The sequence below is a fragment of the Balaenoptera borealis genome (assembly GCF_965194805.1).
Source record: "Balaenoptera borealis genome assembly, chromosome: 8".
Taxonomy (NCBI): domain Eukaryota; kingdom Metazoa; phylum Chordata; class Mammalia; order Artiodactyla; family Balaenopteridae; genus Balaenoptera; species Balaenoptera borealis.
In genome coordinates this window covers 55,788,224-55,816,039 of record NC_138865.1, presented here as the reverse complement: position 1 = coordinate 55,816,039, position 27,816 = coordinate 55,788,224, and the positions used below count along the sequence as shown (strand labels likewise).

Here is a 27,816-nt window from a genome sequence, read left to right as displayed (position 1 = left end):
CTTATTCATCTTTGAGTTCCTGGCACCTAGCACCCTGCATACTTGCAAAGGGAGCTCTGAGTAAATGAGGGAGAAAGTGAGAGGAAGGATGAAGACAGTGAGGGTATAACCGCAGAGGGTGTGACCACAGCACTAAAATGGAGACAGACACAGATAAGAAAACTAAGGGTCCTTTTCAGATTTCCCATACTCCACAATGGTAGGTTGGTGGGTGACCTAAGCATTTTCAGGATTGTATTGCTTTTCTTTTTCTCCTTTATTGGCTGCATACTCTACCACCCTTTTTCTTTTTAATGCAGAATAAGGCAAGCTTCATCTCAGCCTAGAAGGGAATATCAGCCTAAACCTCGAATGAGCCTGGAGTTTACAACTGGGGACAGCACTCAGCCCAATGGGGGCCTCTCCCACACGGGCACTCCCAAACCTGCAGGTAAGGAGCGGAGGCCTGCAGAACCCATTCCCCGGGCCTGGGCACACCCCACTGACACTCTTCCAGAAATTCTAGGAGCAGTCCGATCTGTCTGCATAAGGAATCCACTATAATATATTTCTTACAGGATGGTTTTGTCAGGTAGAAACTCTTAAAGGAGTTCCCTCTTGTCTCATTGATTATCTCTTCCCCTCCTTTACTCTCTCTCCTCTATAAAACTTTCTTTGTAAGTCCCTTTTTTCTCTCACTGTCCATCATCAGCACATACTTAAGTGTTCGAACAAACACATTTGATTTTGACCCTCCTTTGTGGTCTTACAGTTACCTTAATATGTGAGTTTAGTTGTAGGGATGTCATCTTTTCTTCCTGTTACTCTGCTTCCGTGGTTCCTGCCTGCATGCGGAATCATGCTCCTGGGCAGTGCGTGCCCACATACACTCACTTATCACCCACAGACAGCAAGCAGCTCCAGGAACTTGCTGAGTTGGATTTCTTGAGTCACAGAAACATGTGGGTGAATATATTTGTAGATGAATATATTCTGAGTCTCAGCATCTGCTAGACTTCCCTCCTCTCCCCACCCTCCAGCCAGTTCATCGTGCTGTGGTAAGAGGTTGGTACAATGAAAGCTAAAACTTATTTTCTATCAGGAATATTGATGTATAGCCAGTAATGTATTCTTTTAGGTGGTACCACTGCTCTCCACCCCCTACACACAGATCAGATAAAAACCTGTGCTTGAAATACATTCAACCTTGGTAATCTTCTTGGTTGAAGAACAGGAACTATCTTATACTGGATATGGATTTATGGATTTTAAGGATATGCAGCTTTCTCCTGTTTTCCCTGCATCCCCAGTGCTTGATGTTCTACAGTAGGAAACGTAGATGCTTTCAGGAGACCATGAAGGAAAAAAGTGAGGTGTGTGATAACAGTTGGAGTTCTCTGCCCCTTGTGCTTAGCTCTGCTGCTCAGAGCCCGCAGTGTGCGGATAAACAGCAGTGGTTTCTAAAAGTTATCTGGTTACAAGGACTAGTCATATAAGTTATAGGTAACCTGCTTCCCCCTGCTCAAAAACCAATCTCATATTTCACTTTTCTTTTGGAGACTCATTAATTTGCTTTCTCTAAGTAAAAAAAAAAAAAAATTCATTGTTCCCCTTCAAAGCCATCTAGATGGCATGGAGCTGTATGCACTTGTCTGCGTCGATATACATATGTGTGCGCCTGCTGTGTTAATATATTTGCTCATTTAACATAGATCCCTTTTAAGCTATGATCCCATCCTTCATTATTTAACTCAAGGAAGAATATATTATTTTTTCTATGCCGTAGCTCTGATGCACACCTCATATTTATATATGCAATATATAACGCAAAGGTGTAAATTATATCATTTTTATATAATCTCATTTAATAGCCAGAGTAGTACTGTGAAAAGTAAGTTCTACTGTTAGTTCCAATTTTAGACAAAGAACCTGAGAGCAAAGTGCTTTATGCAAGGTCACAGAGAGTAAGAACTTGAACCCAGTATTTTATATTGTCTTATTTTTACTACATTACAATGGTTTCCAGAGGCTGGCGGGGGGGGACTTTATTTTTAAAAAGTGAGAACTGCATTGTTATTCTGAAGTTGTAAAGTTTTGTCCGTGTAATAAACTCTATTATTTCACATGTGCAGAGATCTTAAAGTGCTAGCATGGAAAGAATTCTGGCCATGCTTCATTTTGAACCTAACTCTCGTTAACACTCCTTAAGTCATTGGGTCTCCCATCTCTGGGTATTGTTAGCAAGGCCAACCTTGATGAACCCTGTTGTACGTATCACAAGGAGAGATGTGGCCAATTTTTCATACTGGAAATAGAAACAGCAATTCAACAACTTCCAGAAACATGAGAAAGCTTCTGAAGACTGCTAGAGGGCAAGGTGCCATGCAGCAGACACTGGGGGCCAGTAGCAAGAGGAAGCTTCAGCGGGAAGAGGAGTGAGGGAGGAACCAAGGGGGACAGCACGCTGGGCAGGTGCAGCAGGAGGTAGATACGTGCATTAAATTCCCCTTGTCTTTCTGTGTTCTTCTCTCCTGCTCTTACTCCCAGGTGCCCCACTGGATCAGCCCTGCTGCCGAGCTCTGTACGACTTTGAACCTGAAAATGAAGGGGAGTTGGGTTTTAAAGAGGGTGATATCATCACACTCACTAACCAGATTGATGAGAACTGGTATGAGGGGATGCTCCATGGCCAGTCAGGCTTCTTCCCCATCAATTACGTGGAGATTCTGGTTGCTCTGCCCCATTAGGATGTTATGCTGGCTGGCTCACCTCTTCTTGACCCAGATAGTTAAGTTTAACCACTGCTTTGGTAATGCTGCTTACAACACACCCCAAGCGCAGGCTGCAGTGGTCCAAGTCATCAAGCCCCACTCAGTATGTTTCGTTGACTTGTGTGATCCCACGAGAGTCATGGTGATGGATGGTATCTTCTTAGCCTGGTGGGCATGGCATGTGCTTTTTAAATACCATCTGAGACCAGCCAGAAGTCACAGAACTGCTGTTTACACAGTTCTCAGGAGGATGTGGCTTCTTAGAATATGACCATCAGCCACATCACAGATAAACCATCCTGCCGGAGATATTATCTACCACCCGGGGCCACCTCAAGGTCTCAGGTTCTCCATTTAAATAGAGGAGAAAGTTCTCGTTTTCACATTGACCCCTGCCAAACATGTGAGTCACAGAATTGTCAAAGAAAGCCTCCCTCACCAGCAAATTGTCTTCTGGTCTGAATGAGTGAGTCCCTTGATGCTCTCAATATACAAGTGTTGAGTGTGGGTTCAAAGCCTTCTCTGAGAACGGTCACCTTTGTTCCACAGCTTATGCCTATTTCTGAGGTACAGCCGGTTTTCTTCCCTCCCTGCTATTAAAGCCAGAGGGGGATTCCTATTTTACTTCTAAGTAAGACAGTTAGCAGTCAGCATATTGAGGGAGGAGCTGAAGAGATTCTCCATTATGAGGAACTGGGAAGAGATCTGGTTTCCAAGCTTAAATTTCTTGCTGTACAGAAACTATGTATATATACAGGGCATTTCTGAAGGTACATGGACAGGGGAACAGATATCTTCACTTCAGTCTTATTTATGAATTACATGTTTCATGAATCCATTTGGTATAGAGACACAAGAAGAAAAACACTAGAAACCATTTTCCCACTAGTTCATAGACCAAGAAACAGTAACTATCTTCCCACTCCACTTTCACCTTGTGTTCTTTGAACATCATTTGTGCATATTCTGCCCTCAATGAGGACCAAATAAAGACGATTTTTGTGCTTAGCAGTTTAAGATGTGTGGCTGCGTATGCAAAACTCTTTCCCAACTCAGTCATGACTTTTATTTCTGTCCCTTCTATCTCCTCTTCATTTTGTGTGTACAGTGCTGTGCGTAAACTTATGAGTGGTTTTCTTCGTTTATTGGTTTTTTGGTTTTTTTTTTTTTTTGTATCAGTCATTAAAGTCCTGTTAGGCATCCAGAGTTCTATTTATCTAGCTGTACAGATTCTTTCAGAGGTTTAATGTGCTGCTTTGGATGTGCCACCTGCGGTAGTGGATCATGTGGAGTGAAAGGCAAATCTTACTGCTTAATGTATAAACTTAACCACGGGAAGCGTCGCTGTTTCCAATAAATATTGCTGAAGACAGAACCAAAGGCTCTGGCCCTTTATTTTGTGTCAGTTCTCTGGGTCCGACAGTGGGTGGACGAGTCTTCATTGCCTTCTGATGCAACCAAAGCAGACCTGGTTCCAACCTCACACCTACTTCTCTGTAAGCAGGGGAAGTTCCATTATCAAGAAGCGAGTTAGCCTGGACACTGGTAACTTATTGGTAACCCAGGGAAGGAGGAGATTTGAAAAAGAAGATAAGAAAGTGGAGAGAAGAGGTCTTCTAGAAGTTAAATGAGATAGCATCATGGTGATATAATCAGAAGAATGTAACATTCAGAGGAGCAAATAAAATGTATCATTTCAATCAGTCTTTTGTTTTCTTTCATGCTTAAAGAGAAAGGAATAGCCATGGAAATACAGACTGGCCAAAAGGTGGCCGCCTTTTCTCTTGGTGTATATGTGGGGGGAGGGGGAGGTAGGTGGGGGGAGGGGAGCAGTGCATACAGAATATGTGTTTCCTGAGCTCCTGAGAAAATAAACATGTTCTTTATGTACTGGGTGCCCTTTGTATTCTTCCATGCTGAGGCCAATAGTCCAAATGTTCTAATCTAAAACAAATTGTTTTAATCAGATATACTAGGTTCACATATATACTGTATGTGAACTGCTCTAACATGAAAATAATATTTTTTCTAGCTGTGAGTTAGAGTATTACAGATCAATTCTTCAAACCAATTTAAAGAAGAAATTACCAATGACATTATTGTGAATGGAGAAAATCCAGAAGAGTCACAGATAAACTATTAGCCTCAATAAGTAAATTTAATAGGATTACTGGATATATAGTCAATATCCAAAAAATTTTTATATACCAGTAACGGTCATTTAGAAAAAAGTAATTAAAATGTATATCATTTACAAAGGCATCAAAAATTCAAGTCTATAGACATAAATCTAATAAGAATTATATAAGATCTCTACATAGAAAATTATGAAACATGTTTGAGAAAAAATAAAGAAGACCCTAATGAGTGAAGAGATATTTACATTTATGGGTTGGAAAACTCAGCATTGTAAATATGTTATTTCTACCCAGATTGACCTATAGGTTTAGTGCAATTTCAACCAAAATCTCAGGAAGTTTTTTTTGTGTGTTTGAATATTGACAAGCATATTATGAAAGTTATGTGAAATGCAAACGGATATTTCTTCTTAAAGAAGAACAACTTAGTTGGAGGACTTTCTCTAGATATAAAACATCAAGCTATAGTAATTAAGAAAGTGTGATGTTGATTCAATGATAGGACAAAAGATGATCTGTACAGAAGAGCAAGTCCAGAAAGAGGTATATATGTATTCAACCATATTTGAACCAGTAAAGCTTTCTGTTGTCTTTAATGTTACACATTCAGGTGTGACTATACCTGTGTAATAGTAGTTCTGTAACCTCAAAGGGAGACTAACAGCAAGACCCAACACCAAGTAGAGTAATCTCAAAATGAGTTAACATCAAATGAAACTAAATGACCACAGCTTCCAGGAAGAACTTAATGTTTACTTAAGGGAGTCTTTTGGAGACCGTTAATAATACACTTACCAGATCCAGAACTGTCTGAATTACTTACTTTTTTTTCAAAATTTTTAAAATTAATTAATTTTATTTATTTATTTATTTTTGGCTGTGTTGGGTCTTTGTTGCTGCGTGCGGACTTTTCTCTAGTTGTGGCGAGCGAGGGCTATTCTTCATTGCGGTGTGCAGGCTTCTCATTGCGGTGGCTTGTTGCAGAGCGCGGGCTCTAGGCGCGCGGGCTTCAGTAGCTGTGGCGCATGGGCTTACTTACTCCGTGGCATGTGGGATCTTCCCAGACCAGGGCTCGAACCTGTGTCCCCTGCATTGGCAGGCAGATTCTTAGCCACTGCGCCACCAGGGAAGCCCTGAATTCCTTATTTTCATTCAAGTATAATAAATTCCTTTTTATAAAACTTTAAATATAGAAAAGAGCAGGCAACTTTGTGGACCACCATTGGAGAAGTTGAATCCACCCCCAAACACTTGTTTTTCTAAGTCTAATCACAGAATGAACTGTCTGAGGTGGAAACAGAAGCAGAGCTAAAGTAAACTGAACCAATATGGCAAATTGTGAGGCAATTGTCTCATTTTATTTTTTGTATTAGGTCTGATAGGTCTTAAAGAGAAAACTTTTTGGAAAAATAATTGTTTTTCCTTAGTTTTTCTTTGCCAAAAAAAAAAAAAAAAAGTGGACAATAAGAATGACATGACCAAGAATTGAAGTTTCCCATACACTGTTTATAGTATGTAACATATATCTGGAATTTGCTAACTCCTATTCTGCATCCACTTAGCAATGGTTTAGGAAATCAGGACTATCCCAAGGCTCTATTTTCAAGACAGCCTCTAGAGTTCTGAATTGAACCATGTGGGCACTTTTAAGACTTATATTTCAGTACCCTCTTGTTAACCAGATTAAGAACTGCATTGCTGATTATCAGAGAAATGCAAATCAAAACTACAATGAGGTTATCACCTAACACCAGTTAGAATGGCCATTATCAAAAAGTCTACAAATAGGGACTTCCCTGGTGGTCCAGTGAGTGAGAATCCACGCTCCCAATGCAGGGAGCCTGGGTTCGATCCCTGGTCGGGGAACTAGATCCCACATGCATGCTGCAACTAAGACTCCACATGCCGCAACTAAGACCTGGCACAGCCAAAATAAATAAATAGATATTAAAAAAAAAACCTAACAATAAAAAAAAAGTCTAAAAATAATAAATGCTGGAGAGGCTGTGGAGAAAAGGGAACCCTCTTGCACTGTTGGTGGGAATGTAAACTGATACAGCCACTATGGAGAACAGTATGGAGTTTCCTCAAAAACTAAAAGTAGATTTACCATATGATCCAGCAGTGCCACTCCTGGGCATATATCCAGAAAAGATGAAAACTAATTTGGAAAGATATATACACCACAATGTTCATTGCAGCGCTATTTACAATAGCCAAGGCATGGAAGCAACCTAAGTGTCCATCGACAGATGAATGGATAAAGATGATGTGATGTGTGTGTGTGTGTGTGTGTGTGTATATATATATAATACACACACACACACACACACACACACACACACACACACAGTGGAATACTACTCAGCCATAAAAAAGAATGAAATAATGCTATTTGCAGCAACATGGATAGATCTAGAGATTATCACATGAAGTAAAGTAAGTTGGACAGAGAAAGGCAAATATCATATGATATAACTTATATGTGAAATCTAAAACATGATACAAATGAACTCATTTACAAAACAGAAACAGGTTCACAGACATAGAAAACAAATTTATGGTTACCAAAGGGGAAAGGAGTAGAGGAATAAATTAGGAGTTTGGGATTAATAGATACACACTACTATATATAAAATAGATAACCAACAAGAATCTATTGTATAGCACAGGGAACTATATTCAGTATCTTGTAATAACCTATAATGGAAAAGAATATGAAAAAGAATATATATATATATATATATATATATATAATAAACTGAATAATTGCTGTAAACCAGAAACTAACACAACATTGTAAATCAACTATACTTCAGTTAAAAAAAATCATGCCTCAGTACTAAAAGTCGGTTTATAGTTATAAAATTAAAAAAAAAACAAAACTGCTTTTGCAGACTGCCTTTCATCCCATGGGGGTGGTGATGGTGACGGGAAGGACTTAATGCTAAAGAAAGCAACATCTTGAAGCTACCATTTGGAACTCTGTGCAGTGGTTGGTGAAGACTTACTGGGCTGCATGGAGAGGTGGCTACACCAGCAATTTCTAGGCCCAGCTGTTGGGGACCTGTTACGGATCCCCGTATTAAAGGAGATGCCAAGGAAAAGAACACAACTATTTTTGAAAGGACCCGATGAAGGCTAGCTGCTTAAAGGTCAGGGTGTTGAATGTCACTCACTTCTCAGGTGTGTCTGAGTGATGGCGGCTTCCCATCTGGGTCAGGAGGAGCTCTGATTCTTGACAGGAGTGAGGCAGGCTGTCAGCTTTGGAGGTAAAGGAGTGGAGAGCAGCATCTCAATACCATTTTCTCAAAAAGGAACCCTGGACTTCTTTTGTACTACCTTATGTGATTATTCACCCATATGTACCGAGGCCAAGATTTTGGGAAGTCCCTTCAGATAAGAAATAACAAAGCTTCACAGTAGAGGGGTGGAGAATAAAGATTGAATATCAGGAAAATTCGAAGATGTTTGGAGACCTTCGTGTAATCTGGGTTCTCGATTTTTTTTCTGCATGACAAGTGTGGTCTCAGAAACAAGGGTTTCATATCTGTTTTTGGATGTCATCTGAAAAATGTTTGCAGCATTCGTGAAATTAGGAATTTTCCTTTCTTTATATTCCAGGCTTGCAAAATGTAGATTTCTTCACCGGGCAGAGTCTATCCTGATTATAGGCTTTTAGGGGCCTTTAAGCAATAAAAATAGATGTGTATTTACAGCTGTGTTTGAATTTACTGTATCATTGTTTTCACACCAGGGAATCAAACACATTCAACACTTTTATCAGATGATGCTTGTAATTGTTGCTTGTAATTGTATTACCGTGTATCGAGCACTTCATTAAGCTCAATATATGTGATTTTGATTGAAGACTAAGGTGTTAAACGCTTGGCTCTTTGGGGTCAGACACTGGAAGAAAGAGAGCTTTGTAAAAGGGTTGATTGTTTACCCAATGTAGTCTCAGGCTTACTGGTATTTAGAGCTTAAAAAAGAAAAAAGAACTTACCCACATTATGAAATATCTTAGTAGCAAGACAAAGAAAAGGTGAGCTCCTTGATGGTGAAATAAAGAGACTATAAGGTCTTATAAAAGGCTGGTTTTATAGAATGTCAGACATAGGAGATGAAGAAAGTAAAGAGAGAAGTTTCGAAAGAAACATTTTTCGCACTTCCCTGCTAGTGTTTTGGCTTCCTCTGAATCTTTCTGTGTGTGACTGGTAAAAGAAACATCACATTTCTTTATTTTTCTAAACCCAGTTAAGTATGGCTTTCTTCCCGCTCCCACCAGAATTGGCAGGCAGTGCTCTCTCGGTTCTGTCTGTGGGGAAGGGCCTCTGGTCCTCAGCGTAGGTGACGCTACTGCTGCCAGGTTTTCTCGCCCAGGCCTTTGTGGTCTGCTAGAAAGTACAGCTCCAGCCCTGTCTGCCTGAGCTTGGTGCTGGGTCTTTGCTGGAAGTCCCAAGCTGGAGCACGAGCACCCAGCGTCCCTAGGCACAGCGCCATGACCCCCTGAAAATTTACCCCTTCTTCATTTAAGTCCCTTACTCCAGTAAAACAAAATACATCATTTACTGCTTTACCACCTATCCTAGATACAGTGATTGACTAGATTTGGGGAAAAGGCCAGAGAATCTGTATTTTTAAAAAGCTCCACAGTGATTCTTACCTGCATCTCTTAACCAAAACATCTGCCTCCATCAGGGCTCATGAAGATGAAGAAATCAGGAAGGCACCTACAGAGCCTCCTACACTTACCTAATGGTTAGGAGTCACGTGGGGGAACTTGCGCAAATTTCCAGGTTCTCTTTGCAGCTGCTCTTAATCAGAATGGACCATTGAAGGGCCTGGAAAGGTATATTTACCATCAGAAAGGTTTAGGAAACAATCTTCTACAGTGCTTCTAAAACTGAAACACGCATGAGAATCCCCTGGAGCTTGTTAAAACAGATGCTTGGGCCCCACCCCCAGAGATTGATTCAGTAGGTCTGGGGTGGAGTGAGAATGTGCACTTCTAATAGGTTCCAAAATGATGTGTTTCCTGATCCCTGGACCACACTTGGAGTAGTACTGCTCTATGAGATACACTTCTGAGGAAGAGCCAGCTGTGTCACCACTCCTGTCAGGAGTTAACCTGTGCCTTCTGCAATACTTGTAACTATCTCTTTTCACGGGAATCTGCCTTGTAGCACGCACCTCTTCCTGCTTCTGATGGGAATGGAGTGTGTGACCCATTGATCTAAATAAAAGCCAAGGCAGATTCCTGGGTCCTGATGCCTGAGATTCTGATTCTGTTTCCTAGAGTGGGACCCAGTATCTGCAGGTGTGTCAGGCATTCTGTCCCACCTCATAGCTTATGCAGGCAGTCTTCAGGCCACATGGAGAAACCCTGGTTCAGACTTGGGACCCCTTAGGTTTGTGAGTACCGTGGAAGAGGACCCCTTAATAGACATGGGTTGGCAAATAAGGAGAAAGGAGAGAGGAACCAGCTTCCTCTCACATGTAGGTGCCAGTGCTTCCCGTAAAAAAGAGGGAGAAGTATTGCATAATGCACAGGTTAACCCCTGACAGGAGTAGTGACACAGCCTTTTTCTTGCCTTGATTTTTCTTTTTATCAATAGGAACATCAAAGCATCTAAATGTATTATGTAGGAAATATAGATGGGAGGAGAAGGGCGGAGAACGGGAAGGAAGAAAGTGGTTTATGAGTCTGAGGAAACCAGACTGACTGCCTTAACAAACCCAATCACCGAAATGTTGATGCTATCTGATTATTATATATTGTCTTTTATGTTCTTTTTCCCCCTTTTTGTTTTCTCTTTTTTCCCTCGGTTTCATGGGACCTAGATTGCCCTCTGCTGGCCAAAACAAAAAAAAATTTTTTTTTAATCAGATAAAAAGCTGACAAAATTTCCTGATTGTTTTATAATCATCATGTATAAACAAACCTTAAGATCTGTCTCTTTCCAGGGGCATGATGCTTAAGCTACTGCTCTTTTAATCAGTTAGTCATTTTTAGCATAATTGATACCTAGTGAAATAGTGTGTGATGTTCAGAAAGAGAACTGATTTCCTGCTCTTGTCATAAAAAGTACAGCATAATTATCCAGTTAAGACACATGTGATTAGCAATTTACAATGACTGCATGTGTGCAGTATGGGAATTAAACTGTGGTCTGCCCCCAGCTTTCTGAAGCTAAGCTGAAAAGAAGTTGTAGGTCATAGTATCTCACCTTGAACAACAGCCTTCAAGAAATGCCATCTCCAGAAACAATAACAAAAGTTACAAAGTCTAAACAATGTACTTGGAGTAATTTTTAAAGCTGATTTACTGAGGTATAATTTACATACCATAAAATTTACCTATTTGAGATATACAGTTTAATTATTTTTAGCAAAGTTATAGAATTGTGTACCACTGTTGAAATCTAGTTTTAGAACATTTCCATCACCCCAAAGGGATTGTGCCCATTTGCAGTCAATTCTGCTTCTACCCCCGCCTCTAGGCAACCTCTAATCTGTGAGTAGGGTTGTCTTAAGGCATAAAAATTGAGACATCTTAGTTAAGTGGAAAAGATAATGATTTAATTGATAAACAGTACTGGCATAGTCGGCTATCCATCTGGAAGAATATCCCGTCTAACTTGCTCACCGCCGTGAATCTTGCCACCTCTTCCTTAACACTCTGCAGAGCAGCTCTGGCCTCTCACCTCACTTACTGTGGACTGTCACCCTCTCTAAGCTGGTAGGAGCTGTCTCAGTGACCTCTTAGGATGGCTCGAGGTGTTGAATGCAGGGTCACAAGAGAGTCCTCCCAAGCCAGTAAATGCTGCACCTGCCAGCCTTACGCTCTGCACACCCATCCCCACTTCAGCACGCTCACTAGACATCCACTCCCACGTGTCTTCCCCTAGTTCCTGCCAGCTCACACCGCCTCCTCTTCTTTCACTGTGGAGACTCTTTCTCCCAGACCAGGGACTGGATTTCTGGGTTCCGGGTGTGCTGAGCTCTGACGCTGTTTGTTAGCCTGGAAGCAGTGAGAAGCAGCAGGTGGAGTCTTTGTAGGGGCTCCAAGGAGGGGAGGCTGCTCTCCTCTGACAAAGTGGAGGGAGGATGGGCCTCTCTCAGATGGGATGATTTAGGGGGCTCGGGAGTGTAGGGTTCTGAGCTTTGTCCACCTGGACGGCTCCATCCTAGTCCTCTGGGTCCCATTCTCCTGACTTTGACAGAAGGGAATTGTCAAGACTGTATAATCAGTTTTCTTTGTAGCTTTGCCTCCTTGGCAGATTTTGAGTTGATTTCCAGTACAGTCTGCCCTACGGTTGCAGGAGATAAGGGTTTCCTAAGCGCTTCCCTGGAGGCCCTCTGTTTTTTTTACAGTTTATGGCTGGTTGACCTGTAGCTATCTTTTTTTTTTTTTCCCCCAAGATATTCAAACAGTTACCAAAGCAACGAACACCACACCCACAGCCGTCATAATTACCTTTTCACTGTGCTGTTCAAGTGTTCTTCACCTTCCACCAGTGCCTAATCCTATTACCCCAAGGTAAGAGTTCATTGTGATGCTTTGTCCCTCAAAAGGCCACTGTAATTGGAGCCCTTGCCATCTGACCAGTGGGTAGGCAATCAGCTGCCAAACCCTACTCTGAGAGTTTGCTCTCCAGGCCATTTCTGGTACTAACTTTCTTAGCCTGGTACCCCAATATCCAGAGACTGAAACGAAGGCTTGCATGCGGGTGGGTTTGGAGGGAACTGTGATTCCAGGAAGCAGGAAATCAGGATGGGGAAGCAATAAAAGACAAAGATACATTTTTGAGGTATTTTACTGCTTTGCAATTAGTGTTTGATCCCACTGGATTCTACCAAGGAGAAATACTCTCTTGGGGAATGAAAGGGGTAAGCACTGATCTATTGGCCCCTATGCCCTACACTTCTGGGTTTCTCATGGCCAAGTGTAAGAGTGGGTTCCCAAGGGGTGAGAGGTAAGCAGCCTTAACCTGAAGCAAGGCTCTGTTTCCCTGCATCTGTGCAAAGCTAGTCAAAGCTTGCATGGCAGTGGATGCTGCAGCTTTTTGGCTGGAGTAAGAAGTAGGGGCAAGAGGATTTTGAAGTGTACATCATACCTACCCTGCACCTCATGCAGCTTCTACTCAGTCCATTTTTGCCCTTCTCTCCTCAGATCTTGCAGCTCTTGTTATATTCAAGGGATTATCTACCACGTTGGGATAAGCCCCTTACCTGGAGGAAGTATATTCTTGCTGGCATCTTTTGAGCCCCTGAACCAGCTTATTAAGCATATCCCCCTGCACAGCTTCTTCCTAAATATCTCCTCACCCGATTTGGTTATTTTGGATGACCCTTGGATGTTTTTTTGAGACTGAGGGTTATATATCCCTCCTAATTTTGCTCAAAATGTCATTATTCATACTGTTATTGTTTCCATTAATCTTGTTTTGTATGACATCCCGGAGGAGAACTGGAAATTTCTGTCTCGTGCTGCCATGTTTATACTGGAATTCCTACTCTGATTCTTTTAATCACACGGAGATGGAAATGTCAGGTCCCTGAGTGAGAGGCAAGGTAGAAGGTTTCACTCTCTCCTGTGTTAACCATCCATGCAGGGCCAAACGCTATTTAGATACTAACCTTGTTGATTTTAGCCCCTGCTGAAGGCAGGATGTTTCAATTGTCTCCACAATCCTGGCTCCAGAGCTGGTGTGACTCCCTTGGTGATGATTGGTGGGGCTTTGTCTGCACGCCCAGCCAAGCCTCCGTGGTTGCCACCAGGTGAGCGTTCCCTAGGAGAGGGGGGAGTACATGTTCTGACATATTTTATTATTTTTCCTCAGGGTAGAAAATATAGGCCCGCGGTGATGTCTAATTGCAACTCTCTTACCTCATTTGTGGCAGAGATCTCCCTGTGCTTTTATAGAAACATAAAAATCAAGCAAGCATGATTTCTAACCAAAGAGAGACTTTTAAACATTTTTTTTCTTTCATTGCTGTGTATGAGTGGCCTGTTTCCTAAGAAAGGTCTCAAATGTTTCAACTATCTTGTTCAAAAATCCACAGGCAATAGTCTGTCAATCCCTTCTGCTTCACAGGGGGAGGGATTTTTCCAAGGGTTTACCATAGCACCTGACATATATTATCTCATTTAATCCACGCAACAAACCCAAGAGAAAGGTGTTGTCAGCCATTTCTATATATGAAGGAACTGAGACTCAGAATTCTAACTCAAGTTTTTCTAACTCCAAAGCCCATACTCTCCTGGTACCACAGGACACAGCATTCACATAACTTGTATTTTGTGGATGAGGAACACAAGTCCCCAAATGCAAAACACGTGACCCCCTCCATTTACTAGTTTTGTTATGTTGGATAAACTACTTAAACTCTCTGTGCCTCATTTCTTTGTTTATAAAATGGGGATAAAATAATACCTACTTCATTGTTGTGGTAGGTTGTTGAGGATTAAATGAGTTAACATGTGAAGTGTTTAAAATAGAGTGACACAGGGAACTCCCTGGCAGTCCAGTGGTTAGGACTCTGCGCTTTCACTGCTGAGGGCATGGGTTCGATCCCTGGTTGGGGATCTAAGATCCCACAAGCTGCATGGTGCAGCCAAATTAAAAAGCAAAATAAAATAAAATAGCGACACAGAGTGGGCATGCCACATGGTTTAATAAAACCAAACCAAGGTTCTGGGACTAAAATCAATTCTTCTGACTCCTGCTCCAACGTCTTCCTCTGTGAAACATCTCTGAAATGGTAACTAAAGTCAATGGGAAAATGCGTTATATTTTCCAAATGCTTTATGCACCTTTTTTCAGCAAACATTTACAACATTAAACAGTGACAATTTACGTCTTTGGTTATTTGGACACTGCATTCAGTGTAGAATAATTCAAATCCCTTCACTAGAAGACCATTTATAGTTCACGCCAGGGGGAGAACAGGAGCTCGTAAGGTTGGAGCTAATGGATCTTTAAAGAATGGAGGTAGCAAACAGGGGAGACCAGGTAAATGGAGGCTGAGCAGGCCAGGCAAGCCATATTTGTCCTACACATTGTAGTGGTGAAAGTCTTCACTGCAAGTGACAGTAACCTAAACTGTCTAAACTAACTAAACTAACCAGTGCGCCAAAACAAAAACAAAGAAAGGAAGGAATTGGTGCATGTGATTGGTAAGTTCAAGGATAGCACTCACTTCAGGCAAGACTAGATCTAGGGACTTGAGCAATGTCATTGGAACTTACCCCATCTTTCTTCCCCCCTCATCTCTTCTTGTTTCTTGTTTCCTAATAATTTATTGGCTTCATTCTGTACTGCCAGAGACAACTCTTTGTACATCATAGGGAAAATGATTACTGACACATCCATGTCTTCATCCTTACAGGAAGGAGACCGCTTTCTCTTCAATATCCAAATAGAAAAATCTCATGGAAGAACAGCAATTGGCCCTGCTTGGATCTGTGTCCATCCTTGGACCAGTCACTATGGTCCGGTCACTATTGTTAGTTGGATAGGGTCCCATGAGAGGCCCAGCCTTGGTCATTGCCCTCCCTCATAGAGTAGGAGAGTCAAGGCTTTGGGCTAGAGAAGAAGTAGCTCTCCAATTAAAAGGGGAATACTAGACAAACAAAAATCAATCAATGTTTCTTGCCCTCTGTATACAATCTCAGGTTTTCTCAACTGTTTTCTTCTCCTTTCCCCTCAAGTCTATTTCCAAACTGGTTTCTGGCTGTTGGTTTAATTTACCTTCCATAATCTCACCCTTAGACTTAATGTTTACATGTGAACCCCAGACTCCTGACTCCTGTCTGCACCTCAAGGATTGTGGCTCAGATGTGTTCTTCCACTCTTTCTGCTTTAGACAACAACCTTAAGTAAGATTTCCTTCCTTGGCAAATCCTACGGAGCCCAATTTCTAGCACCAGTTTCATCTTCCCAATTCCATTGAGCTTCCCAGAATCAGAGATTTTGTGTGACATGAGGGTACGTTTAGAGTACATTAGGACTTCCCTGGTGGCGCAGTGGTTAAGAATCCGCCTGCCAATGCAGGGGACACTGGTTCAATCCCTGGTCTGGGAAGATCCCACATGCCGTGGAGCAGCTAAGCCCGTGCACCACAACTACAGAGCCTGTGCTCTAGAGCCCGTGAGCCACAACTACTGAGCCTGCATGCCACACCTACTGAAGCCCACGTGCCTAGAGCCCGTGCTCCTCAATGAGGGAAGCCACCGCAATGAGAAGTCCACGCACCGCAACAATGAGTAGCCCACGCACACAGCAACGGAGACCCAATGCAGCCAAAAATAGATAAATAAATAATCATAGAGTACATGTGTCTGATAGTAAGTAGTAAGCCTTCAGTTTATATAACCCACTGAGGGCTGGGATCTCAAGAACACTGGAATAGGAGGCACCTGAGGATTAACAGTGGATCAGAGTAAGAGCATTTCTGTAGCTCAGGACCATTTCTATAGGTCCTGGGAAAACTGCGGGACTTTGAGATTAAAAGGGAGCAGATTCATTCCAGGGTTGATAAGAAACATGGGGACATCAATACAGCTTCCTTTTACTGGGGGGAGGGGTTGATATGTCTCTTAAGACTCACTTAAACTGAAGGTTACTTCTCTGTTTCTTTCTTTTATTGCAATTTGTTGAAGACATAGGATCATACATTTTATAGAGTGTTCTCAGTAATTTGGTATTTGGATCTAGACAAGTGACTTGATCAAATTCAAGCTTGAGTTTTTAGCAAGACTACCTCTTATGTAGTGTGTTCTTTCTTTAGGAGGCATTTAATCTTTGATCATATATATCTTTTTGTGATTTTGGCAGTCATTGAAAATCATTCTTTAGATACATTAATAGAAGTTGCAAAGTACTGGTATTCTAATTCTGTCATTCCTTCTACACTTATTTTCTAGAATACTTTTATAAAAAGAAACTTCCTTTTATCAACTATTTTTTTTTTCCTAGTGGTACACTGTATACAGGAAAGGCAGGATAAATTCTTGATTCCTTTTTCTGTTTTCCTGTTTTCAAAATAGTTAATTCATTAGCATCTCCAATAGTGACCAATAGATTTTGTAAGTATCGTTATGAACTCATGGATCTAAACATATTTAATATGTTTCAGTTCATTGAAGTTATCCTTATTGATACTCAGATTGCCCCTATTTTGGCCAGTGTGAATCCCTTTAAGTTGGCATCTGAGTCCTTTCAATACAACCTTAGGAGTCTCTGCTAACTTCCACGCTTTCTAGTGAAATGAGATATATGGGCTCATCTGGTAGGTTTCTTGCCCCAAAACTGGAATTGGCCATTTCTTCAAGGAGCCCTGGTTCCTTTGAGTAGTAGATCTCAAGACCACAGCCGAAGTGCTAGGGACTTATTTTATCTTCTGAATTAACAAGAAGGCAAAGTTATCCAATTACAGTCTACTTAAGTAATATGAAGGCTCTGAAGGTTACTAGTTCTATGAAAAGGCCCTATAGATTTTCAGAAATTTTGGACAGTACGTTAGTCAGGGTTCTCCAGAAAAATAGAAAATAGAACCAATAATCTATCTATCCATCCATCCATCCATCCATCCATCTATCCATCTACACATATATATAAAGAAGATTTTTTTAATGAGGAATTGGCTCATATGATTATGGAGGCTAAGTCCCACAGTCTGCCGTCCACTAGCTAAAAACCCAGGAAAACCAGGGATGTAATTCCAGTCCCAGTCTGAAGGCCTGAGAACCGGGGAAGCTGATGGTGTAAATCCCAGTCCAAGGGAAGGAGAAAACTGAAGTCCAGTTTAAGTGGATCGGCAGGAAGGAAATGAATACTCCTTCCTCTGCTATTTGTTCTATTCAGGTGCTCAGTGGATTAGATGATGACCACCCACATTGGGGAAGACTCGCTATTGTAATGAATCCACACATTCAAATGCTCATCTCATCCAGAAGCACCCTTACAGACACACCCAGAAATAATGTTTCATCTGGCCCTGTGGCCCAGTCAAGTTGACACAAAAAATTAACATCACAGAGAGTATGTTTGACAGTATGGGTATGTTTAAATACTTTTGTGAAATGCCCCCTAATTATCTCAAGAAGGTCTTCAGGGGCTTTTTAAAGATTCAGGCTCTTATCCTCCAGAAGGGTTGAAGCTGAGGTATGATGAGAGGCCCCTGGGACCGCTGACTGGGTGAGATGTACTAAATGAACAGAGAAATCAAACTGTGGTTCAAGTATAAGCCTAAAATTGAAGTCACTGGGCTAGATGCTTCAAATTGCAGGCATTGATTTGCAAGAGCAAGCTGTTTTTCACATGGGCAGCCCTACGTAATTGGTCTCAGGAGGACTGGCGGCTTGGATTTATTTATTTAACAATGGTTAAACATTCACCCAAGCAATGCTGGATGCCAGCTAGTGGGAAAGCTATCACACAGGCTGAATAGGCCATATCAGTCCATCTGCATGGTTTTTTGTTTGTTTGTTTTACATGGGTGAACTGTGCAGAAAGCTAAATTTTAATCTCAGTGTACTTCATCTGAGTTCAGCTAGTTGTTGGTGGTAATGTTCAGCCTACCGTGCTCTGACAGCCTGTTGCAATTATTTCCACCATGGGGCTGGCCGGCCATTCCTGCAGGAGGTCTGGAATGCACCTTTCACTGGTCAAGTTCCTTCCCTGGACATGGCTGGAGGCTGTTCAAGTTGTGTAAAGAGCCATACTCCCCTTTATGAGTGAGTTCATACCACCACCTCCCCTTTATCTTAAAAATATGGCATTTTATGTGTTTTCTGATGCAGGTCAACTGGAGAGTTTTGGAATCTTTAGCTGGGGGAATTCTAGGCCTTGCACTCAGCATGTTAAGCGCATGAAGACTTTGAGTGACACTTGTCCATACATCTGAAGGAGGTCATTGACTTTGCTTTCCAAAAATGATTCACTTCATTCTTTGGACCTGAAGATGGACAGTGGACTTTTCAGAAGGAACATCTAAGTCGCAGAGCTGATTGGCTTCTGGGTGAGAATGTCAAATTACAGTTGTATGTTTGGGGCTATCACCAATGTCAGACTAAGGATTTGGAGTGACTAAAATCAGCTGATGGTCAGACCCTGAGATAGTGTGACATCATATTGTCCAGCTAACATTAATAATGTAACTCTTTTTTTTTTTTAATTAATTAATTTTTATTTTTGGCTGCATTGGGTCTTCTTTGCTGCGCGTGGGCTTTTCTCTAGTTGTGGCGAGCAGGGGCTACTCTTTGTTGCGGTGCGTGGGCTTCTCATTGCGGTGGCTTCTCTTGTTGTGGAGCATGGACTCTAGGCGCGTGGGCTTCAGTGGTTGTGGCACGCGGGCTTAGTTGCTCTGCAGCGTGTGTGATCTTCCTGGACCAGGGCTTGAACCCGTGTCCCTTGCATTGGCAGGCGGATTCTTAACCACTGTGCCACCAGGGAAGCCCAATAATGCAACTCTTAAGTGGTACCTATGCCATGTTTTAAAGTCTCTCTAGCTAGTGCAATACTGAGAAAGCATATTCCTATGGTATTTTTATGGAGGAGAAAGCATATTCCTATGGTATTTTTATTGAGGAGGTTGGCTACAGTGCTTTTACTTCTAAGTAAGCACAGAACTTTCACCTTCACCTTACATCAATTTATGAAGGAGAGAGAGCTTATTTGGGTCAAAAAAATGACACAGTTAGACAAGCATATGTAAGAGTAGAATTTCTGGCGGGCAGATAAATGAATTATAAACAACATTGATTGAGAGCATATTATATGACAGGAACAGCTCTAATATTTTACATGGATGGTTTCTCACACTTCTGTATAACAGCCCAGTTAGGTAAGAGCTGTTGTTGATCCTTGTCTTTGTCCATTCAGGCTGCTATAACAAAAATGCCCCAGACTGGGTGGCTTAAATAAAAACATTTATTTCTCACAGCTCTGGAGGCTGGGAAGTCCAAGACCAAGGCACCAGCAGATGGGGTGTCTGGTAAGAGGCTGCTTCCTCGTTCATAGAGATGGATATCTTCTCACTGTGTCCTCACAGGGCAGAAGGGGCAAGAAAGCTCTCTGGAGTTTCCTTTATGAAGGCATTAATTCCATTTATGAAGACTCTACCCTCATGACCTAATCACCTCCCAAAAGCCTCACCGCCTAATGCTATCACTCTGAAAGTTAGGATTTCAACATATGAATTTTGGGAGGAAACAAACATTCAATCCATAACAACCCCCGTCTTGCAGCTGAGAAAACTGAGGCCCAGAGGAATTAAGTTATGCTGAGTGCATGTTGTTTGCCAGAAACTGCTAAATATATTTTTTAATAGATCTTTATTGGAGTATAATTGCTTCACGTTACTGTGTTAGATTCTGTTTTACAACAAAGTGAATCAGCTATATGCATACATATATCCCTATATCCCCGCCCTCTTGAGCTTCCCTCCCACCCTCCCTATCCCACCCCTCTAGGTCATCGCAAAACACCCAGCTGACCTCCCTGTGCTATGCTGCTGCTTCCCATCAGCTAACTACTTTTCATTTGGTAGTGTATATATGTCACTGCTACTCTCACTTCGCCCCAGCTTCTCCCTCCCCCCGCCATGTCCTCAAGCCCATTCTCTTTGTCTACGTCTTTATTCCTGCCCTGCCACTAGGTTCATCAGTAACACTTTTTTTTTTTTAAGATTCCATATATATGTGTTAGCATACATATTTGTTTTTCTCTTTCTGACTTACTTCACTCTATATGACAGACTCTAGGTCCATCCACCTCACTACAAATAACTCAATTTTGTTTCTTTTTATGGCTGAGTAATATTCCATTGTATATATGTGCCACATCTTCTTTTTTCATCTGTCGACAGACATTTAGGTTGCTTCCAAGTCCTGGCTATTGTAAATAGTGCTGCAATGACCATTGTGATACATGACTCTTTTTGAATTACGGTTTTCTCAGGGTATATGCCCAGTAGTGGGATTGCTGGGTCATATGGTAGTTCTGTTTTTAGTTTTTTAAGGAAACTCCATACTGTTCTCCATAGTGGTTGTATCAATTTACATTCCCACCAACAGTGCAAGAGGGTTCCCTTTTCACCACACCCTTTCCAGCATTTATTGTTTCTAGATTTTTTGATAATGGCCATTCTGACTAGTGTGAGATGATACCTCATTATAGTTTTGATTTGCATTTCTCTAATAATTAGTGATGTTGAGCATCTTTTCATGTGCCTCTTGCCTATCTGTATGTCTTCTTTGGTGAAATGTCTATTTAGGTCTTCTGCCCATTTTTTAATTGTATTGTTTGTGTTTTTGATATTGAGCTCCATGAGCTGTTTGTATATTTTGGAGATTAATCCTTTGTCCGTTGTTTCATTTGCAAATATTTTCTCCCATTCTGAGGGTTTTGTTTTCATCTTGCTTATGGTTTCCTTTGCTGTGCAAAAGCTTTTAAGTTTTATTAGGTCCCATTTTTTTCTTTTTGTTTTAATTTTCATTACTCTAGGAGGTGGGTCAAAAAAGATCTTGCTGTGGTTATGTCAAAGTGTTCTTCCTATGTTTTCCTCTAAGAGTTTTATGGTGTCTGGCCTTACATTTAGGTCTTTAATCCATTTTGAGTTTATTTTTGTGTATGGTGTTAGGGAGTGTTCTAATTTCATTCTTTTACATGTAGCTGCCCAGTTTTCCCAGCACCGCTTATTGAAGAGGCTGTCTTTTCTCCATTGTATGTTCTTGCCTCCTTTGTCATAAATTAGGTGATGATATGTGCGTGGGTTTATCTCTGGGCTTTCTATCCTTTACCATTGATATCTATTTCTGTTTTTGTGCCAGTACCATACTCTCTTGATTACTGTAGCTTTGTAGTATAGTTTGAAGTCAGGGAGCTTGATTCCTCCAGCTCCATTTTTCTTTCTCAAGATTACTTTGGCTATTCGGGGTCTTTTGTGTTTCCATACAAATTGTAAAATTTTTTGTTCTAATTCTGTGAAGAATGCCATTGGTAGTTTGATAGGGTTTGCACTGAATCTGTAGATTGCTTTGGGTAGTATAGTCATTTTCACAATATTGATTCTTCCAATCCAAGAACATGGTATATTTCTCCATATGTTTATGTTGTCTTTGATTTCTTTCATCAGTGTTTTATAGTTTTCTAAGTACAAGTCTTTTGCCTCCTTAGGTAAGTTTATTCCTAGGAATTTTATTCTTTTTGTTGCAATGGTAAATGGGATTGTTTCCTTGATTTCTTTCTGATTTTTCGTTGTTAGTGTATAGGAATGCCAGAGATTTCTGTGCATTAATTTTGTATCTTGCAACCTTACCAAATTCATTGATTAGTTCTACTAGTTTTCTAGTGGCATCTTTAGGATTTTCTATGTATAATACCATGTCATCTGCAAAAAGTGACAGTTTTACTTCTTCTTTTCCAATTTGTATTCCTTTTATTTCTTTTTCTTCTCTGATTGCCATGGCTAGGACTTCCAAAACTATGTTGAATAAGAGTGGCAAGAGTGGACATCCTTGTCTTATTCCTGCTCTTGGTGGAAATGCTTTCAGTTTTTGACCATTGAATATGATGTTTGCTGTGGGTTTGTCATATATGGCCTTTAGTATGTTGAGGTAGGTTCCCTCTATGCCCATTTTCTGGAGGGTTTTTATCATAATTGGGTGTTGAATTTTGTCAAAAGCTTTTTCTGCATCTATTGAGATGATCATATGGTTTTTATTCCTTAATTTGTTAATATGGTGTATCACATTGATTGATTTGCATATATTGAAGAATCCTTGCATCCCTGGGATAAATCCCACGTGATCATGGTGCATGATCCTTTTTTTTTTTTTTAAATAAATTTATTTATTTATTTTATTTTTGGCTGCGTTGGGTCTTAGTTGCTGTGCGCGGGCTTTCTCTGGTTGCAGCGAGCGGGGGCCACTCTTTTTTTTTTTTTTTAATCTTTTTTTAATAGTAATCTTTAATTAATTAATTTATTTTTATATTTATTTTTGGCTGTGTTGGGTCTTCGTTTCTGTGCGAGGGCTTTCTCTAGTTGCGGCAAGCAGGGGCCACTCTTCATTGCGGTGCGCGGGCCTCTCACTATCGCGGCCTCTCTTGTTGCGGAGCACAGGCTCCAGACGCGCAGGCTCAGTAATTGTGGCTCACGGGCCTAGTTGTTCCGCGGCATGTGGGATCTTCCCAGACCAGGGCTCGAACCCGTGTTCCCTGCATTGGCAACCAGATTCTCAACCACTGCGCCACCAGGGAAGCCCGGTGCATGATCCTTTTAATGTGCTGTTGGATTCTCTTTGCTAGTATTTTGTTGAGGATTTTTGCATCTATGTTCATCAGTGATATTGGTCTGTAATTTTCTTTTTTTGTGATATCTTTGTCTGGTTTTGGTATCAGGGTGATGGTGGCTTCGTAGAATGAATTTGGGAGTGTTCCTCCCTCTGCAGTTTTTTGGAAGAGTTTGAGAAGAATCAGTGTTAGCTCTTCTCTAAATGTTTGATAGAATTTGCCTGTGAGGCCATCTGGTCCTGGACTTTTGTTTGTTGGAAGATTTTTAATTGCAGTTTCAATTTCATTACTTGTGATTGGTCTGTTTATAGTTTCCAATTCTTCCTGGTTCAGTCTTGGAAAATTGTGCCTTTCCAAGAATTTGTCCATTTCTTCATGGTTGTCCATTTTATTGGCATATAGTTGTTTGTAGTAGTCTCTTAAAATCCTTTGTATTTCTGTGGTGTCAATTGTGATTTCTCCTTTTTCATTTCTAATTCTATTGATTTGAGTCTTCTCCTTTTTTTCTTGATGAGTCTTGCTAATGGTTTATCAATTTTGTTTATCTTCTCAAAGAATCAGCTTTTAATTTTATTGAACTTTGCTATTGTTTTCTTCATTTCTATTTCAAGTATTTATGCTCTGATCTTTATGTTTTCTTTCCTTCTTCTTTCTTTGTTCTTCTTTCTTTAGTTGCTTTAAGTGTTGGGTTAGAGTGTTAATTTGAGATTTTTCTTGTTTCTTGAGGTGAGCTTGAATTGCTATAAACTTCCCTCTTAGAACTGCTTTTGCTGCCTCCCATAGGTTTTGGGTCATCGTGTTTTCATTGTCATTTGTTTCTATGTTGATATTTTATTTCTTCTTTGATTTCTTTAGTGATCTCTTGGTTATTTCGTAGCACACTGTTTAACCTCCATGTATTTGTGTTTTTTACAGGTTTTTTTCCTGTAATTGATTCCCAGTCTCATAGCGTTGTGGTCAGAAAAGATGCTTGATATGATTTCAATTTTCTTAAGTTTTCCGAGGCTTGATTTGTGACCCAAGATGTGATCTATCCTGGAGAATGTTCCGTGTGCACTTGAGAAGAAACTGTATTCTGCCACTTTTGGGTGGAATGTTCTATAAATATCAATTAAATTTATCTGGTCTATTGTGTCATTTAAAGCTTGTGTTTCCTTATTTATCTTCTGTTTGGATGATCTGTCCATTGGTGTAAGCGGGGTGTTAAAGTCCCCTACTATGATTGTGTTACTGACGATTTCCCCTTTCATGGTGGTTAGCATTTGCCTTATGTATTGAGGTGCTCCCATGTTGGGTGCATAAACATTTATAATTGTTATATCTTCTTCTTGGATTGATCCCTTGATCATTATGTAGTGTCCTTCCATATCTCTTGTAACATTCTTTATTTTAAAGTCTATTTTATCTGATACGAGTATTGCTACTGCAGCTTTCTTTTGATTTCCATTTGCATGGAATATCTTTTTCCATCCCTTCACTTTCACTCTGTATGTGTCCCTAGGTCTGAAGTGGGTCTCTTGTAGACAGCATATATATGAGTCTTGTCTTTTTATCCATTCAGCCAGTCTGTGTCTTTTGGTTGGGGCATTTAATCCATTTACATTCAAGGTTATTATTGATATGCATGTTCCTATTACCATTTTGTTAATTGTTTTGGGTTTGTTTTTGTGGGTCTTTTTCTTCTCTCATGTTTCCCACCTGGAGAATTTTCTTTAGCATTTGTTGTAAAGCTGGTTTGGTGGTGCTGAATTCTCTTAGCTTTTGCTTGTCTGAAAAACTTTTGATTTCTCTGTCGAATCTGAATGAGATCCTTGCTGGGTAGAGTAATCTTGGTTGTAGGTTTTTCTCTTTCATCACTTTAAGTATATCCTGCCACTCCCTTCTGGCCTGCAGAGTTTCTGCTGAAAAATCAGCTGATAACCTTATGGGGATTCCTTTGTATGTTATTTTTTGTTTTTCCCTTGCTGCTTTTAATATATTTTTTAATTTAATTTTTGTTAGTTTGATTAATACGTGTCTTGGTGTGTTTCTCCTAGCGTTTATCCTGTATGGGACTCTCTGTGCTTCCTGGACTTGGGTGAATATTTCCTTTCCCATGTTAGGGAAATTTTCCACTATAATCTCTTCAAATATTTTCTCAGACCCTTTCTTTTTCTCTTCTTCTTCTGGGACCCCTATAATTACAGTGTTGGTGCATTTAGTGTTGTCCCAGAGGTCTCTGAGATTGTGTTCAATTCTTTTCATTCTTTTTTCTTTATTTTGCTCCTTGGCAATTATTTCCACCATTTTGTCTTCCATCTCACTTATTCGTTCTTCTGCCTCAGTTATTCTGTTATTGATTCCTTCTAGTGTATTTTTCATTTCAGTTATTATGTTGTTCATCTCTGTTTGTTTGTTCTTTAGTTCTTCTAGATCTTTGTTAAACATTGCTTGTATTTTCTCAATCCGTGCTCCATTCTATTTCTGAGATTCGGATCATCTTTACTATCATTATTCTGAATTCTTTTTCAGGTAGATTGCCTATTTCCTCTTCATTTATTTGGTCTTGTAGGATTTCACCTTGCTCCTTCATCTGTGACATATTTTTTACTTTTTTTTTTTTTTTGATGAGTGGGATTGCGTTCCTCTCTTACTGGTTGTTTGGCCTTAGGCTTCCAACACTGGAGTTTGTAGGCTGCCAGGTAGAGCTGGGTCTTGGTGCCGAGATGAGGACCTCCAGGAGACTGCATGCTGATGAATATTCCCTGAGGTCTGAGGTTCTCTGTTAGTCCAGTGGTTCGGAGTTGGAGCTCCCACCACGGGAGCTTCGGCTGGACCCCCACCTTGTGAACCAAGATCCCACAAGCCACGTGGGGTGGCAAAAAGAAAAAAAAAGGACAACAATAACAAAGTAAAAAATAAAATTAGGAAACTAACTATTATATTAGAAAGAATATAAAAATAAAAATATGGATAAAACAACAACCAGAAGGTAAAACAGAACCACAGTAGTAAAGAGGAGGAGGAGAAGAAAAAAAAGGTGGAAAAGGCCTTGGCTGTGGAGGGCGGGGCCTAAGCAGAGGTGGGGTTTGGGTGGTGGGTGGGGCCTATGCTTAGGACCCACAGGGCTGGAAAAGGCCCTGGGGGCTGTGGGTGGGGGGACTTAGGCTCAACAGAACCAACGGGGCCCAGGCGTGCCTCCTGCCTCTGGTCTCAGAGGGCAGGGGACCCCACCTGGGAGCCCAGCAGGTTTCCCAGGCTCGAGTGGGTGGGGCAAACGTCCTTCACTCCTCTGCCTCTCTTCCCATCCCGATGGGCCCCTCCTTCCTGCCTTTCCTCTTCTCCCCCAGCCTCCCTCCTATGCCCCCAGAACCAACACGGCCCAGTGGGGCCCTCTGAGAGCATAGGACCTGGCCCAAGAGCCGGGCAGACTTCCCCGGCCGATCGGGAAGGGAAAATCCTGGGCATGCTCCCCCCTGATCTGAGCCCCCGAGGGTCCCTCCAGGCATGGGAACCCCTCCCCCCTCTCAGCCACCCCTCAGGGGTGCTGCTCCTGTCCAGCCTCCACTTCTCCTCCCCCCTCAGTCCTGCCACATCCTACCAGTTCGCCTGGGGGTTCCTCCTGTCTCCTTGAGCATCGAGGTCTCTCACCAGCATCTGGCAGGCGTACTAGTTGTGGGGAGATGGGAACTCCACGTCTTCTGTGCTAAATAGTTTACTTGGATTATTTCACATAATTCCTTACAATGACCTGATAAAGTAGAACTATTAGTAATCCCCATTTTATATATGAGGAAACCAAGGCACAGAGATTTAATAATTTCCCTAAGATCACACAAGGGTGAGTAGCAGAGCTAGAATTTGAGTTGCAGAGAGTCCAGCCCTCTTAAAGGACCCTTTTGTTCTTGGGATTGTTTTAGCCTCTTAGGATTTATTTCTCATATAGCAGCTGTGTTTGAGTGGAGGGGACATCAACTTTAACAAGTCCTATAAAACAAGGGTGGGTTTCAGGGCAAAAGAAGCAGGAATTGGCATCTGTCCTGGTTCTATAGGGTCCACATGGCCCCACAAGGGTGGCTGGGAGCCCACCCTCTGGGTGCCAAGAGGGCCACATGGAGAATCCCAGCTCTGGGTTCAGACAATTTCCATGCAACAAGCCCTTTCCAAAACCATGTCACCCAGAAAGCCTGCAGTGCTTTCTGATGGGCTATTATTATTGCTAATAATACTTTGTAACTGAGTAACTTTCTGAACTGGGTTGGTCTTCTTCTCCTCCTCCTCCCCCTCTTCCCCCCTCCTCTTGTTACTTCCCCCCATCCTCCCCCTCCTCCTGTTAAGGCAACTCTAAAACAAGAGAGCCCAAACAGAGCATCAGGGAGGCATAATGGAAAGGCCACCAAGTGGGGTCTGAATGATGAGGGCTTGCATGTCACTTCCTTCCTCCTGGATCTTGATTCCTCATCTAAAATGATGTGTTAGGCTAGACCAAGAGTCCCAGTCAGAATCTCTGGGGTGTGATCCTGAACTCATTTGTAGACACTCCATGGGTGAGAGGCAATGTTGAGAACCGCTTCCTGAGAGGAGTAAGGTCAGTGTCCTCCAAGTTTTCTGTTGCTGCTTCCAAACCACAGCTCTCCTGTGTTCTTG

General features: G+C 41.4%; 1 protein-coding gene across 2 annotated transcripts in view; it reads left to right on the top strand.

Moving 5' to 3' along the window:
- Positions 1-25,105, top strand: part of SH3GL2 (SH3 domain containing GRB2 like 2, endophilin A1) — a 217,224-nt gene extending 192,119 nt beyond the window's left edge. The window contains exons 8-9 of one of the 2 annotated variants that reach the window (XM_082401686.1): positions 300-430; positions 24,106-25,105. In XM_082401686.1, coding sequence (XP_082257812.1) covers positions 300-430; positions 24,106-24,164 — 190 coding nt within the window. In that variant the 3' untranslated portion in view covers positions 24,165-25,105. Of the gene's footprint in view, positions 1-299; positions 431-2,526; positions 4,131-24,105 lie in introns of those variants that run through there. The other variant, XM_082401685.1, reaches the window with a different exon arrangement.
- Positions 25,106-27,816: the final 2,711 nt, after the last annotated feature.